At 41.2% G+C, this 16,181-nt stretch overlaps 1 protein-coding gene across 1 annotated transcript; it reads left to right on the top strand.

The window, feature by feature from the left end:
• The first annotated feature begins 4,117 nt into the window (after positions 1 to 4,117).
• On the top strand, positions 4,118 to 15,367 carry LOC136957364 (myosin-7-like). Its single transcript, XM_067251247.1, has 37 exons — positions 4,118 to 4,326; positions 4,432 to 4,575; positions 4,658 to 4,814; positions 4,903 to 4,930; positions 5,131 to 5,236; positions 5,331 to 5,423; positions 5,516 to 5,579; positions 5,726 to 5,824; positions 5,935 to 6,038; positions 6,762 to 6,900; positions 7,179 to 7,297; positions 7,497 to 7,646; positions 8,076 to 8,246; positions 8,424 to 8,736; positions 8,826 to 8,890; positions 9,024 to 9,229; positions 9,342 to 9,465; positions 9,549 to 9,685; positions 9,765 to 10,020; positions 10,114 to 10,356; positions 10,433 to 10,609; positions 10,711 to 10,856; positions 10,938 to 11,028; positions 11,117 to 11,506; positions 11,628 to 11,754; positions 11,856 to 11,974; positions 12,053 to 12,249; positions 12,332 to 12,515; positions 12,594 to 12,759; positions 12,848 to 12,972; positions 13,061 to 13,369; positions 13,496 to 13,699; positions 13,780 to 14,076; positions 14,212 to 14,316; positions 14,399 to 14,494; positions 14,586 to 14,720; positions 15,259 to 15,367. Exons 1-37 carry the CDS (start codon positions 4,126 to 4,128, stop codon positions 15,277 to 15,279), a joined length of 5,808 nt encoding a protein of 1,935 aa, XP_067107348.1. The 5' UTR covers positions 4,118 to 4,125; the 3' UTR covers positions 15,280 to 15,367.
• Positions 15,368 to 16,181: the final 814 nt, after the last annotated feature.

Below are 16,181 nucleotides of genomic sequence, written 5' to 3'. Positions count from 1 at the left end.
GGGGGGACACAGGCAGCGGGCAGCGGGGCGGAGAGCATTAAGGGGGGAGGGTTCTCTTTTAAGGAGAAGTCTATGAAAACAATTCGACAGAGCTCTGGGTTCAGACCTTTCGCCATCTGCCTCCATAAAACTAGACACCCCCGTGCTGCACAAGCTGTCCTGTCAGAGACAGGCACTCAACAGGAATGTGGCGCGTTATCTTTGTACTCAAGGACAGGAGGCAGAAGACAATGTGAGGTCAGAGTGCAGCTAATTATTCTGCTTCTGACGCAGCAGCAGCCTTAGTTTAAATATCATGTTAGGAAGTACTTTTCCAAAGAAATTAAGCTAATACATACAATATAGTTATGTGTAATTATATGTATATAGTTAGAATATTATGTTGTTATTTATATGTTACTTATATATTTATTTGTCATACTTTTGATGTACTATTTTTTATAAACTCATTTTAACAGAGCCTTTGGCTGATTGACTTTTCTTTTTTAGTTTTTACATGATTTTTTGCGCCCTTTCTCGTTTTTAACCTGTAGCACTTTGTACATTTTGACAAAATATAAAGTGCATTATAAATAAAATTATTATTAGTATGATTATAAATATATATTTTTATTTATTTTATAAAAAACGTTCTACTTAATATACTATTTACTCTTTTTTATTTATTTGTAATTTGAGGATCTGTGGACAAACAATCGGTGTTTCCACTGGGCAGATGCCTTGACAGTGTAATGTGTTACGTCTTCAGTAAAAGAAGGCTTTGGATCACAAGCACCAGTGTTGCAACAGGTTTTGGGCTTCTTTTTAATGTACACAGCGTCTCCCAGTCTGGTCGTATAAAATACATGTCTTCTGTCCCTGTGTATCTGTGATTACACATGAAAAAACTGTAAAACAGTGACTTGGAAATAAAAGATGAGAGCAAAATCTGAGAAAAATAAAACATATTTTGTATAGGATAGTTGTGATGATACTTTCATTTATATATTATTGAAAAATTAACAATTCTTAAACAACATACAAAAATTCTTCAAGTTGAAATTGTTTAGTGACTGAAACAAAACTTTAATATGGATTAAAAAAAGAATAATAATTGTGACAGATGCTCCTGGGCATTAGGTGTAAATCAAATCCTACGTCTGGATAAACAAAACAGCCCGTCTCTCTTTTAAGCTGAATGAGGCTGATGATGTAAAACCTGGAGGTAATACCTGTTATATCCACTAGGGGAACACTGCAACAGGTGAAAATATTGGCCACCCTGAATGGTAGTGAGAATACAGACCCTCTAACAGACTACACACCTTAGGTAAGATCCAGAGTGCTGAGAGTCCAAACTGCCTTTAGATCTGTCTGGGAAGACGTCTATTGTAAAATATACAAGGTTTAATACACATTGAGTGAGATTTAAAATAATACAGAACCAGAAAGATTTCAGTAAATACTTTCTACATGTTTAATATGTAGAAACCAATTGTTTACTTCACCATTTCTAATCATTTTGAAAAACGTGGGAAAATATTCAACCATTCAATTACATTTAAAATATAATCAACATTACCTGATAACGTTTCACAAATATGAATAAAACCAACAAAATGTTAACCAACTATGAACTACACCCCCTGTAGGAACTCATGCAGATTAACTTGAAGCTTGACTAGTGTGGAAAGGTTCGGTACCAGGACCCCAAAACACAGCTGTTGTGGGACCTCTAACGAAGGGGGGAATCTGCACCGACTGCATGAAGGGTTTTGATTGGTTTGTGTCTGGAGTGAAGCTGTAGGGAACAGTTAATTTATCTCAATTATTTAGTAATATATCCTTATTTAAATTGCACCCTTCTCTTAAATTAATGGTACTTTAAAACATTACCTGATAACGTTTCACAAATATGAATAAAACAAACAAAACAAAATGTGAACCAACTATTAAAACAAAGGTTATGTCATAAAACAAGTTTTAAAACAACAATCAAATGTGACCATTACGAACCAAATTAATGTCCCTTTCCATGTCCTATACGGATTGATTTGAACAGAATAAGCGTTGTCTTAATTTTGGGAGACTTTTTAACAGGGTGTTAATCTGAGTCTGGTCTACTAATCTAGCTCTCCTGCACCCTCACAGGACCGAGGGTCTCGATGGTCCCGATGGTGCTCACACTGGAGCAGAGGGCAGTAAAACATAACAGCCTCCAGTACTAACCCCTAGACACTTCCCTGGCAGCATATTGCTCCTCTGTCAGCTGTCTTAACCTTAAATAGTGTGACACACTCTAGAATAGGACCATGTAGCCTTTAGCTCAACACGTTCAAGAATGACTTGGCTAATTGGAAACCTCAAGAGCAAAACCTACCATAATAATCTGCTATGTAATTATGTAATTGTTCATAAGGATTTCCCTTAAGATGATAAACTATTTATAGCACCAAACCTCTTGAGTCTAAACATCACAACATTTCAAAATCCTTAACTCGTCATGACTATTCCAACCTTTCATGCATAAACAAGTAATTCTCCTATCTATAAACTATTCAGTACACGTCTACCATGGTTTCAGTGAGAAGGTGGCTGGTGGTCTCCATGTGCTGCACCCACACAGCAGCTGCCACAGACAGCCCTCTGGAGAAGGGTTAGGTCTCGACCTTAACGTACGCCAAGGGCCTCACAGGCTCTAAGAGGACTCCAAGAACTATTTCACAGGTTTATCTTTGTCCTCAAGGATAAAGGCAAGGAAACAATGCCGTGTCAACAAGCTGAAGAGTAGGGTTATTCTTACAATAGCTGCTAGTCTTGGTGACAATAGGCAAAAGTGACCTTCCTTTGGTTAACAAAGATGGACAACTGGGGCATCTATCTCGCAGGGCACATATCTCTACAGTTCCAATCCGAATACACAATGGCCTTAAGTGATGACAATCAACCAAAAAGTGCCATCATATTTTTTTCATGCCATAGAGAAACATTTTCTCACAGTTTAGATCCAAATTTTCAATTTTTCAATAAATAAATGTAAAGATGGATTTAATTGGATAGCTTTAACACATACCAATGACATTTATAAGATGCCAATGGATCCCACAACAGTCATGAGAAAGATTTGTGTGTGTGTGTGTGTGTGTGGGGGGGGGACGACAAAGAAATGTCTTTGAAATTTGCCATTGTCTCAACCTACGGCCATCCTAAAAACAGGAACTCCATATTAGGGTCTGAGGCTATAGGATCCAGCCAATGCCTCTTTCTCCTCCTGTCATCTGTCCACACGAGGCCTATAGGAGCTGGTACACACCTCTGTTCCTCCATTTAGATGTTTTAAACTATTATAATAAAGTTTCCCATTGGTCTTTCTCCATACAAGGCTCTGCAGCATCCTTTATAAAGAGGGATGGATGCCTGGTGAAAGACAACACACTGGGCCACCTGAGGTAAGAACACGACAGGAGCATAGAACAGGCTAACAGAAACTTCACTGGATAAACCAGGACTCTCTGGACCAACATTAAAGGGTTCAAATGAAGAATCTACTAATGTTGATGCTCCTAACTCATTCATGCATTTGTATTTGTTTCATTCTCAATAGTAATAGTAGTCTCCCTTTCCATCAAGATCCTACACGCCGGCTGACACTAAGGTAAGACTCTGAGGATTTTAAACTTTGAAAGAAATGGTGCGTCTGTAAACATTGTGATTTAAATTACAGTCATAATTGCAAAATTATGCAATGAGTTAAGTTTCGAAGAGGGTAATTCATTATTCTGGGTTTGATTAAATAGTTTCAGTAGTTACAGCACAAGGTCCATTATTGTCCGACCAATATGATTTGCAGAAACAAAATCCAGTTTGAAAGTGCGAAGCACAGAATGAAAATCTGAAATGACATTGTACAATCATTTAAATAATGTTATAATAAATGATATACTAACATAGTGGCTCTAATAGACGTACACGTAAGAAGACTATTCTTATTGTGAATTCATCACTTTGATTCTGGCGCCACATATATCTATGCTGGTGTGGAAAGTCACATCTATTAAGCCATTTGGGATAGTCTTTGTGAAGGACTTGGGAGTGATTTGTTCAACAGTAGTGGAAAATCTTCTTTCAAACAACACAGATCTCAGGATGGGGGACGCCTTGATGGCAGAGTTTGGGGCAGCAGCTCCTTTTCTGCGGAAGTCAGACAAGGAACGTCTGGAGGCCCAGACTCGTCCTTTTGACATGAAGAAGAACTGCTTTGTGCCTGACCCAGAGGTTGAGTACGTCAAGGCACTAATAAGCAGTAGAGATGGGGACAAAGTCACTGTTGAAACTGAGTATGGAAAGGTAAATATGGGTTGAAATATTTAACAGATGGTATCAATCAATACCTCTGACCTTTTACAAAATATATTTACCTAAAAATAACTCTAACTTTAACTTTTTCCCCAGACAGCAGTTCATAAGGAGGATGACTGCCATCCCCAGAACCCGCCAAAGTTTGATAAAATTGAGGACATGGCGATGTTCACCTTCCTGCACGAGCCTGCTGTGCTGTTTAACCTCAAAGAGCGTTATGCAGCCTGGATGATCTACGTGAGTAACACAACGTACAAATAGGTTCTTACTGAGTAGAATATGATCATTAAAGAAGTAAAACTACTCTCCTCCCCCACAGACGTACTCAGGACTGTTCTGTGTGACTGTCAACCCCTACAAGTGGCTGCCAGTGTACGATCAGTCAGTTGTCGTTGCTTACAGAGGCAAGAAGAGGAGTGAAGCTCCTCCTCACATCTTCTCCATCTCTGACAATGCCTACCAGTACATGCTGTCAGGTAAAACACAACTTGCTTTTTTCAAACGTGACTTTTCTCAATTTGAAGCGAAATGAATGCAGATTTTTCTTTCCTTTTCTTTTAACAGACAGGGAAAATCAATCTGTACTGATCACGTAAGTACATTTAATATTTATCTGGACTTTTCACACATTGATGGGACACATTGATGGGAGTGCCTAAATCCATGCACTAGTACAACACATTTAACCTTCACGCATTGGCTTGAATATGCAATAACATATTTTAAAGTGCCGCAGATTATCACTGACCCAACACAATGTCAAACCTCCAAATATTACATTTTCATCTCCAGTGGAGAATCCGGTGCAGGAAAGACTGTGAACACCAAGAGAGTCATCCAGTACTTGGCCAGCATTGCAGCTGTTAGTGGAAAGAAGGATGCCGCACAGGAAAAAAAGGTAGGGCTGTTTGATGTTAAATTGGTCTAATTTTGTATAATGATGACCTATAGGTTTTAAACATTTTAATCAATGTTGGGTTGTTGGATTCTAGGGTACCCTGGAGGATCAAATCATCCAGTGTAACCCTGCCCTGGAGGCTTTTGGTAATGCCAAGACCATCAGAAATGACAACTCCTCCAGATTCGTAAGATTTCTTCAGTCATGTTTAACATGCACTATCTTCAACAGGATTGTATCACCCAGTTGACAGTGAGTGTACAATTCCTTCACTTACAGGGAAAATTCATCAGAATTCATTTTGGAGTGAGTGGGAAGCTTTCATCCGCAGATATTGAAACTTGTGAGTAGTTTACGACTAATGTCACCAAAATGATGCTGTATTTAAAACAAAATGACTGGTTTGATAAAATCATCAAAGTCAATGACATGCTCATAAATCCTGGATTCGAGTAAATGTTTTATATTGTATTTTTCTCTTTTTGACAGATCTTCTGGAGAAGTCACGTGTCACTTTCCAGCTCAAGGCTGAGAGAGACTACCACATCTTCTACCAGATCCTGTCTCAAAAGAAGCCAGAACTGCTGGGTCAGTATATAAACAGCAGTGTATTTACTATACAAAAAATGCTTGTACATTGACCACTGTGGATGTAACCAACCCAATCATATAATTTAAGTTTAAATTCTTATCTACAGAGATGCTGCTTATCACCAGCAACCCCTATGATTACGCCTTCATCTCCCAAGGAGAGATTTCTGTAACATCTATTGATGATTCTGATGAGCTGGTGGCTACTGATGTAAGTGAAGTATATCTATATCAAACAATTCTCGATGTACTACTAAATGTAAACATTTATGTAAGGGATAATGTATAGAACGCCAGTCATTATCGGAAAAATAAGCCCCTTCAGGGCGAAGCAAGACCCCTCCGTTTCGCATCGGGGTGCTGTTCGCCTGTCGGGGCTTATTTTCCCGATAATGACTGGCGTTCTATACATTATCCCGCTTATTACACGGCTACTTGCCAAAACGAAAAAATAATAGTATGTCTTTTTACAATTTATTTGTTACCATTCGTAGTGTTGATCAGCAGAGAAATTGTTCGCCAAAGACGTTGAACTTCAAAGACGTTGAACATTCTTTAGAACACAGCTGCTCAATCATCCGCTGAAATAACGTTAATGAAATATTAAAGTTAATTGGAAACTCATCCATAGTTGCCTGGTATGTAGGCTACGTTTTTTTCCGGTAGGCTTCAGATCAGCTGACGTCGCTAAGCAACGGAATACGCTGGGGTTGATAAATTACCGGACTACTTGTGGAGTGCTACGAAAAATTTGAATCAGAGGCAAAAAGGCCACTTCCCTTGACAGGGGACAATTTATGCATAGCAACGGTCAAATATGGAAAAATAGTTGACCACAGAACGTTGGGAAGCCCCATTCAGGTGAATGGAGCATTCTACAGCATTAAGAAGAGCCGTGTAATAACAAAGATTAAAATGTTCAACTTTATAATAGGAAGCCTTTGATGTGCTGGGGTTCACCCAAGAGGAGAAGAACGGCATTTACAAGATGACTGGTGCCATCATGCACTATGGCAACATGAAATTCAAGAACAAGCAGAGGGAGGAGCAGGCAGAGCCAGATGGCACTGAGGGTAACTCTTTATGATCAAAATGTAATGTGTTCCCTTTGTGTTTGGCATGGTCTTGAAGCACAGTGAAATCTTTCTCTGTGCTCAAATGTGAAATCTGTTTTTGGCACCATTTTGTTGGGTTTAGCTAAATAAATCCCTAATATACAAACTCTTAGCTTTGAGTCTGCAATTCTTGTATGAAAAGTGCTATATAAATAAAGTCTTACTTACTTACTTGAGTCAACACAGAGCTTTATCCAATCATTTTGAATCTGTTTCTCTCTGCCTCTGCATTTCAGATACCGACAAAGTGGCGTACCTGATGGGCTTGAACTCTGCTGACCTGATCAAGGGTCTCTGCCACCCAAGGGTCAAAGTAGGAAACGAGTGGGTCACCAAAGGTCAAAGTGTCCAGCAGGTGATTCAAATATCCTATTATTTACATCTGTATGAGCTTCATTAAACTCACGTAGTCTGCGTACTGATTCAATTTGGAGTTTCTAAACAAATTATTATAACTATAAATAGTTATATTACTGTTACAATAACAGTTTTGACTTGGAATCAATTGAACACAATGTTTAGCTTACAAAATTTGACATGGTGTCTGTCTACAGGTGTACTACTCCATTGGTGCTCTGTCCAAGTCATTGTATGAGAAGATGTTCCTGTGGATGGTGATTAGAATCAACCAATCCCTGGACACCAAAAACGCTCGCCAGCATTACATTGGTGTGCTGGACATTGCTGGCTTTGAGATCTTTGATGTGAGTAATTTTTGTTTTAGAACTGTGGAATATAACAAAATATTTTTGGTTGCCTTTTTATTTATAGAGACAGTTAGAGGGAGACAGGAAAACAGGGGAAAAATTGAAAATGCCCAGAATAAAACCCTGGGTCACTGAGCCTTAGGGGCGCAAAAAAGATTATTCTTAGATAACTAAACCTGTTGGTTTGTACTCATGCAGCGCTAAATTCATCAGTACTGAACCTCACGCAACCGAATATTTGCAAAAAGTAACTTTTTGAGGTACTTCCAGGGAGAGATTTTGTATTAATAATGATAATGGGTTGTGTTTTATGTATCAATTGGAGCGTTTGAGGAAGCCATCAAAAGCATTTTTTATTTTTTTTAACAAGGGGTGGTATTTGAACCATTGTATAGTAGAATAACATTCAATTTACTTCTTTTCCAGTTCAACACCTTTGAACAGTTGTGCATCAACTTCACTAATGAGAAGCTGCAGCAGTTCTTCAATCACCACATGTTTGTGCTGGAGCAAGAAGAGTACAAGAAAGAAGGAATTGTTTGGGTGTTCATTGACTTTGGCATGGACTTGGCAGCCTGCATTGAGCTTATCGAGAAGGTTAGTATCAAGTTTAATGAAGTTATATTATGTATAAGAGGTGCTTATCTAAACCACTTTTGGATAAAAAGAGCTGACAGGGTTGCTTGAGTGAGGTGGAAGGACCTGAACTTATAGTCAGCACTGTTATTTCCCAAATTTGACTTGGAACATTTTGTCTTTTGTTCCGCAAACCAGCCCATGGGTATCATGTCCATCCTTGAAGAGGAGTGCATGTTCCCCAAAGCCAGTGATGCTACATTCAAGGCCAAGCTGTATGACAACCACCTGGGCAAAAACCCCAACTTCCAGAAGCCCAGGATTATAAAAGGTCGACCAGAGGCCCATTTCTCCCTGGTTCACTATGCAGGCACAGTTGACTACAACATTGGTAACTGGCTGGTGAAGAACAAGGACCCTCTGAATGAGACTGTGGTCGGACTCTTCCAGAAATCAAGTCTTAAGATGTTGGCTGTGCTTTTTACTGGCTATGCTGGTGCTGACGCTGCTGGTAAATATAAAAATAACAATATCTCATCTTGTATCTTTAGAGAACTATTGAGAAAATACAACTACATTTTATCTTCTAATTCATGACAGCTGATGCTGGAGGAGGAAAGAAGAAGAAAGGCTCCTCTTTCCAGACAGTGTCTGCTTTGCACAGGGTGAGTTTGTGTGTGGATGTTCAAGATGTTACAGTGATGAATTCGTTTTTACTAGAGATTAGAACACTTGAATTCAAGTGATCTAATACAAAAACACTAATAGCATGATTGTTCCAAATCATTCTATTCACAGGAGAACCTGAACAAACTCATGACCAACTTGAGGTCTACTCACCCCCACTTTGTGCGTTGCCTCATCCCCAACGAGACCAAGACTCCTGGGGCCATGGAGAACCCTCTGGTCATGCACCAGCTGCGCTGTAACGGTGTGCTGGAAGGCATCAGAATCTGCAGGAAGGGATTCCCCAACAGGATTCAGTATGGTGACTTCAAACAAAGGTGGAAAACACATTCAATAACTTTATTATGAGTATCATATTTGATCATTGTATTAACTCTAACACCACACCTAACCCTGATCATATTTGTGTACTTTTATAATTAAATTCAGATACCGCATCCTAAACCCAAATGTTATCCCTGAGGGAGCGTTTATGGACAACAAGAAGGCAGCAGAAAAACTGCTGGGTAGTCTGGACATTGACCACGAGGAGTATAGATTAGGACACACTAAGGTAAATATACTGAAAATGAGAGGCTGGCATAAATGCCCTGTTACAATGAGCATGAAAAGGTATAATTTGAGTATCTTTATCAGGTGTTCTTCAAGGCTGGTCTGCTGGGTGTTCTAGAGGAGATGAGAGACGACCGTCTCTCTCTCATCATCACAGGGATCCAGTCCAGAGCACGTGGTGTACTAGCCAGAAATGAGTTCCAGAAAATTGTAGAGCGCAGGTAGTATTCTCTATAGTTACTACAAAATGTGTTTGAGGTGAGTGAAAGTAAGCTAAAAGATCATTCTGTTTGGGATCAGGGATGCCCTGCTTGTGATCCAGTGGAACATCCGTGCCTTCATGGGGGTCAAGAATTGGCCCTGGATGAAGATGTTCTTCAAGATCAAACCTCTGCTTGTCTCAGCCGAGACTGAGAAAGAGATGGCCAACATGAAGGAAGAATTCCTGAAGCTTAAAGAAGCTTATGCTAAATCTGAAGCCCGTAGGAAGGAGCTGGAAGAGAAAATGGTCTCCCTTGTCCAGGAGAAGAATGACCTTCAACTCGCAGTCCAAACTGTGAGTGACAGTTACAACAACCGAACAGTATAATATTGTACATAACAGAAATCACATTTTTCTTGAAGTTGTAACTATTTGATCCCTTCACAGGAACAAGACAGTCTGGGAGATGCTGAGGAGAGGTGTGAGGGATTGATCAAGAGCAAGATCCAGCTTGAGGCCAAATCTAAGGAGCTGACTGAAAGACTGGAGGATGAGGAGGAGATGAATGCAGAGCTTACTGCTAAGAAGAGGAAGCTGGAGGATGAGTGTTCAGAACTCAAGAAAGACATTGATGATCTGGAACTCACTCTGGCCAAAGTGGAGAAGGAGAAGCATGCCACGGAGAACAAGGTAAAGACCAACTTGACTTGATAATGAGATCAGAGTAAAGGTGAGAACAAAATATACCTACACTATATGACTTCAGGTTAAAAACCTGACTGAGGAGATGGCAGCTCTGGATGAAATCATCGCCAAGCTGACCAAGGAGAAGAAAGCTCTCCAGGAGGCTCACCAGCAGACACTGGACGACCTTCAGAGTGAGGAAGACAAAGTCAACACTCTGACCAAGGCCAAAACCAAGCTGGAACAGCAGGTTGATGATGTGAGTATTAAAAAATTAGGTCATCAAGTGTTACTTTAAGTTACAAGTAGAACAAAGGTGTATGATTTTTGTCATGATATTCCACTTGTATGATCAACCAGCTTGAAGGTTCTCTGGAGCAAGAGAAGAAGGTAAGAATGGACCTTGAGAGAGCCAAGAGGAAGCTGGAGGGAGACCTGAAGTTGACCCAGGAGAGCCTAATGGACCTGGAGAACGACAAACAGCAGATGGAGGAGAGACTGAAGAAGTAAGATTATGAACTAACAGGACTTTATCATGACAATGCTTACTTTTAGAGAAAGGGTTACAATGTGTATAATTTCCACAGGAAAGACTTTGAGATAAGTCAACTCAACAGCAAGATTGAGGATGAGCAGGCCATGAGTGCACAGCTTCAGAAGAAACTGAAGGAGCTGCAGGTTAGTCAATAGCACTGTATGGTTAAAGCTGCCTTGTAGGATACCAGCTGTTTGAACTCTGATCTCATCAGAAATCCTTACATTGTAGGCCCGTATTGAGGAGCTTGAGGAAGAGCTGGAGGCTGAGAGAGCTGCCCGTGCCAAGGTTGAGAAGCAGAGGGCAGACTTGTCCAGAGAGTTGGAGGAGATCAGTGAGAGGCTGGAGGAGGCTGGTGGAGCCACTGCTGCCCAGATTGAGATGAACAAGAAGAGGGAGGCAGAGTTCCAGAAGGTGCGCAGAGACCTTGAAGAGGCTACTCTGCAGCATGAGGCTACAGCTGCCACTCTGAGGAAGAAGAATGCAGACAGTGTGGCCGACCTGGGGGAGCAGATTGACAACCTTCAGAGAGTGAAGCAGAAGCTGGAGAAGGAGAAGAGTGAGCTCAGGCTGGAGCTGGACGATGTGGTCTCCAACATGGAGCAGATCGTCAAGTCTAAAGTGAGTTTTAAATAACTACTTACATGTAACAAATGTACATGATTAAGTAACTGACTGCAAATACATGCCACACTCCTCATTATGGAAGAAGCTAAATTGATGATCATACCTCTTTAAACAGACAAACTTGGAGAAAATGTGCAGAACCCTTGAAGACCAGATGACTGAATACAGGACAAAATCTGAGGAGGGACAACGATCCATCAATGACTTCACCATGCAGAAAGCAAAGCTTCAAACTGAAAATGGTAAGACAACTGTAGATTGGAATGAAATTTCAATGGAAATACCACTTTCTTTACTTCCAAAGGTGAAAATATGATATTTTGTTCGTCTTCCTTTTTTTCAGGTGAACTTACCAGGCAACTGGAGGAGAAGGACTCCCTGGTTTCCCAACTTACGAGAGGAAAACAGTCTAATGTTCAGCAGATTGAGGATCTCAAAAGACAACTGGAGGAGGAAGTCAAGGTATGGACAGTAACTGCATTATCATCCTAGCAGAAATAATCATGGTCCAGCATCAATATTATGTCTACCTTTTTCCAGGCAAAGAATGCTCTAGCCCATGCAGTGCAGTCTGCTCGCCATGACTCAGAGCTGCTGAGGGAGCAGTATGAGGAGGAGCAGGAGGCCAAGGCTGAGCTGCAGCGCAGCATGTCCAAGGCTAACTCTGAGGTGGCTCAGTGGAGAACCAAGTATGAAACTGATGCCATCCAGAGGACCGAGGAGCTGGAAGAGGCCAAGTAAGGAGATACTTACCATGTACCACAATACAGTCATAATGATTGCGCTAGGATTATAACAAGTTTATTTTCTGTCAAACAGGAAGAAGCTGGCTCAGCGTCTGCAAGATGCAGAAGAGGCTGTGGAAGCTGTCAATGCTAAATGTTCCTCCCTGGAGAAAACTAAACACAGACTCCAGAATGAGATTGAAGATCTCATGGTGGATGTGGAGAGATCCAATGCTGCTGCTGCTGTTCTGGACAAGAAGCAAAGAAACTTTGACAAGGTACAGTGATGGCTCTTCAAGAGAATCTGGGTAAAAATACAGAGCACCATTCGATAATGCTGCTTGTGTCACCTCTAGGTCCTGGCAGAGTGGAAGCAGAAGTATGAGGAGTCCCAGACTGAGCTGGAAAGCGCCCAGAAGGAGGCCAGATCCCTCAGCACTGAGCTGTTCAAACTGAAGAACTCCTATGAAGAGTCTCTGGATCATCTGGAGACCATAAAGAGGGAGAACAAGAACCTCCAAGGTCTGAATATTAACAAACTTGGCATAATTCTTTACATTGTCAATCAACAGTAGACATTCTTTTAAACTGAATGGGTTCCTTTCAACAGAGGAAATTTCTGACCTGACTGAGCAACTTGGTGAGGGTGGAAAGAGCATCCATGAGTTGGAGAAGATTCGTAAACAGCTGGAGCAGGAGAAGGCTGAGATCCAGACTGCTCTGGAGGAAGCTGAGGTGAGACTATTATTCAACTGCAATGGCACGAAAGAAAACACATTGCATCAATAGTATACATATTAAAAATCTATGGGTTTTGATAAAGGGTTCCCTGGAGCACGAGGAAGGCAAGATTCTCAGAGCTCAGCTGGAGTTCAACCAGGTCAAAGCTGACATTGAGCGCAAACTGGTGGAGAAGGATGAGGAGATGGAAATGGCCAAGAGAAACCAGCAGAGAGTGGTGGATACCCTGCAAAGTTCCCTGGAGTCTGAGACTCGCAGCAGGAACGAGGCTCTCAGGCTGAAGAAGAAGATGGAGGGAGACCTCAATGAGATGGAGATCCAGCTCAGCCAGGCCAACAGGCAGGCAGCCGAGGCCCAGAAGCAACTCAAGGGCCTCCATGCACATATGAAGGTAAAAACATTGTACCTAAAATATCCTGTCTTTCTAAACACCATAATGCTTACTGACTTAGTGGCTACAGCCAGAAACAGAATTAAGTGCAAGTTTTCATGATAACAACGAATATTTTTTCGACAGGACTCCCAACTGCAGCTGGATGATGCTCTTCGTGGCAATGATGATCTGAAGGAGAACATTGCCATTGTGGAGAGACGTAACAATCTGCTGCAGGCTGAACTGGATGAGCTGAGGTCCATGGTGGAGCAGACTGAGAGAGGCCGCAAACTGGCTGAGCAGGAACTGCTGGATGTCAGTGAGAGGGTTCAGCTGCTACACTCTCAGGTAACATGTTTATGGAGTACACCAGTTAAAACAGGTTATTGCATTCTTTCTAAATAAAAACAACACTTTTTCTCTTATAGAACACCAGCCTTCTGAACCAGAAGAAGAAGCTAGAGGGTGACACTTCCCAGCTTCAGAATGAAGTGGAGGAGGCTGTGCAGGAGTGCAGGAATGCTGAGGAGAAAGCCAAGAAGGCCATCACTGATGCTGCCATGATGGCAGAGGAGCTGAAGAAGGAGCAGGACACCAGTGCTCACCTGGAGCGCATGAAGAAGAACATGGAGCAGACCATCAAGGACCTGCAGCACCGTCTGGATGAAGCTGAGCAAATCGCCATGAAGGGTGGCAAGAAGCAGGTCCAGAAGCTGGAGGCCAGGGTGAGTGTCTGAGGCTGGTTGGTACCTTATGGTACCTTATTCCATCCTTCCAACAAAGGATTTAAGATTATAAAATGTGATCCTGAGGGAAAACAGGTTCACAGCTGTCAACAACTTGGTATCCTTTTCCTCCAGGTGAGGGAGCTGGAGACAGAGGTGGAGTTGGAGCAGAGGAAAGGAGGTGATTCAGTGAAAGGAGTCCGTAAATATGAGAGACGCATCAAGGAGCTCACCTACCAGGTATACTGATTTCCTGTTGTTGCAAGGAAGTGTGCTTGTCAAAGACACATAATTATGCTAAATGTACTTCCCTGTAAAACAGACTGAGGAGGACCGTAAGAACTTGAGCCGTCTGCAAGACCTGGTGGACAAACTGCAGCTGAAAGTCAAGTCCTACAAGAGAACTGCAGAGGAGGCTGTAAGTACAAATCAACAACCTAACACACTGAATTTATATTTTATATTATTTTATTTGACGGACAATCATTTTGTTTTTGTTTTTCTAATAGGAGGAGCAGGCTAACTCCAATCTTGGCAAGTTCCGTAAGATTCAGCATGAGCTGGACGAGGCAGAGGAGAGGGCTGACATTGCTGAGACTCAGGTCAACAAGTTGAGAGCCAAGAGTCGTGACAGTGGAGCCAAGGTCAGACTTAAATGTTTTCTAAATGTTACCTCCTTACATACAGTATTACATACTATCAGATTTAGGACATCTATAATATGATATCTATACATTAGTTAAGATTTGCAATATAGGCAAATACAGATATTGATTTGATTGATGCACCTCACACTGCCGCTAAAGACCAAATCTGTAATTTGGCCTAATTTCGATGGCCTTTTGCTGTCAGATGCAGTTAGTTGTTGAATCAAAGGATCTGGATTGGACATCCAACGATCTGAAAGGGTGGTGGTCTGAAAGGGTGGTGGTCTGAAAGGGTGGAGGTCTGAATGGGTGGAGGTCTGAAAGGGTGGTGGTCTGAAAGGGTGGTGGTCTGAAAGGGTGGAGGTCTGAAAGGGTGGTGGTCTGAAAGGGTGGTGGTCTGAAAGGACACGCAGAATGAAAATACTTGTGATATTTAAAATTCACATATATATCAAACAGAACTAATATGATATCAGTAGACACTAAATGTAGTTCAGTGTTTAAATATTTTTTTTTAATGCATTTTCTATTACAGAAAGGACATGATGAAGAATGAAGCTTTCAGACGGACCTTTTAAAATGTGTGGATAGCAGAGCCTTATTCTTTTCACTATAATCAATGTAACTTGGCAAAATAGAGAATAAAGTCAGTTGAAATCTCACCTCTGTGTAATGTCTGTTACCTTTTTGGCCTACCTTTTCCCCCCAGAGGTTAGAGGAATAATGTACAGTGTAAACTTCTACCCTGATCCATGAACAGTAAGAAGTGTCCCTGATAAGAAGCCAACAGGGTCCCTGGGGAAGGCGAGACGAGAAAACAAGTTTCTGAAGGTTAAATAAAAAAAAGTAAAACAAATATGCTCTAATCTACTGGGTTTTAGGCTTCCCTGTTCCCTTTCCCTCCCCACTCTTCTCCTTTCACGGTGAAAACAAGTTTTAAAGATAAAAAGACAAAAGTACGTAATGGATGAGACAGAGTTAGCGATGTTGACATTCCTGATCACCCATGGCCATATATGAGGGAGATGTTCAAAGTTGTCTCTGTCAAAAACGATACCTGGGGAATGCGCTGCATGTCTATAGTGTATTTTTGTAATAATGTATTAATATGATATGAAGTCCAACAGGTAGTAGTAATGGCTACTTTTTACTGAAGTATTTGTCAGATCCCACACTTCTTTACTTTAACTTGAGTGAAAAAGATTTGTCAGCACTTCAACTTTTACTAGTCTTTTTAAACATGAGTATCTGCACTTCTACTCGAGTGAAGGATGCTTACTTTTGCCATCTCTGCCCACAGGCTACTTTAGAGGGTTGACATGTGTTTGTCCATGTGGAGCTAAAATGTATTTCTTCATGAGCAGTGAGACCTTTGTAAACAAGCAACAGCTGTCACAAGTAATCTGTTAGAAAATCAGAGGGTGAAGATTGGGCTTTCATGTTATAATAAATCATGGA

The sequence above is a fragment of the Osmerus mordax genome, chromosome 15, assembly GCF_038355195.1.
Source record: "Osmerus mordax isolate fOsmMor3 chromosome 15, fOsmMor3.pri, whole genome shotgun sequence".
NCBI classification, from domain to species: domain Eukaryota; kingdom Metazoa; phylum Chordata; class Actinopteri; order Osmeriformes; family Osmeridae; genus Osmerus; species Osmerus mordax.
The sequence above is the reverse complement of the archived record's forward strand: the minus strand, read 5'-3'. Positions and strand labels throughout refer to the sequence as shown.

Excerpts from the sequence above, each read along its gene's own strand:
- LOC136957364 (XM_067251247.1), top strand. The coding sequence starts at position 4,126 with ATGGGGGACGCCTTGATGGCAGAGTTTGGGGCAGCAGCTCCTTTTCTG. Across the intron at positions 4,815-4,902 it reads CTACCAGTACATGCTGTCAG|ACAGGGAAAATCAATCTGTA; the intron begins GTAAAACACAAC and ends TTCTTTTAACAG. Across the intron at positions 14,077-14,211 it reads TCCAGAAGCTGGAGGCCAGG|GTGAGGGAGCTGGAGACAGA; the intron begins GTGAGTGTCTGA and ends CTTTTCCTCCAG.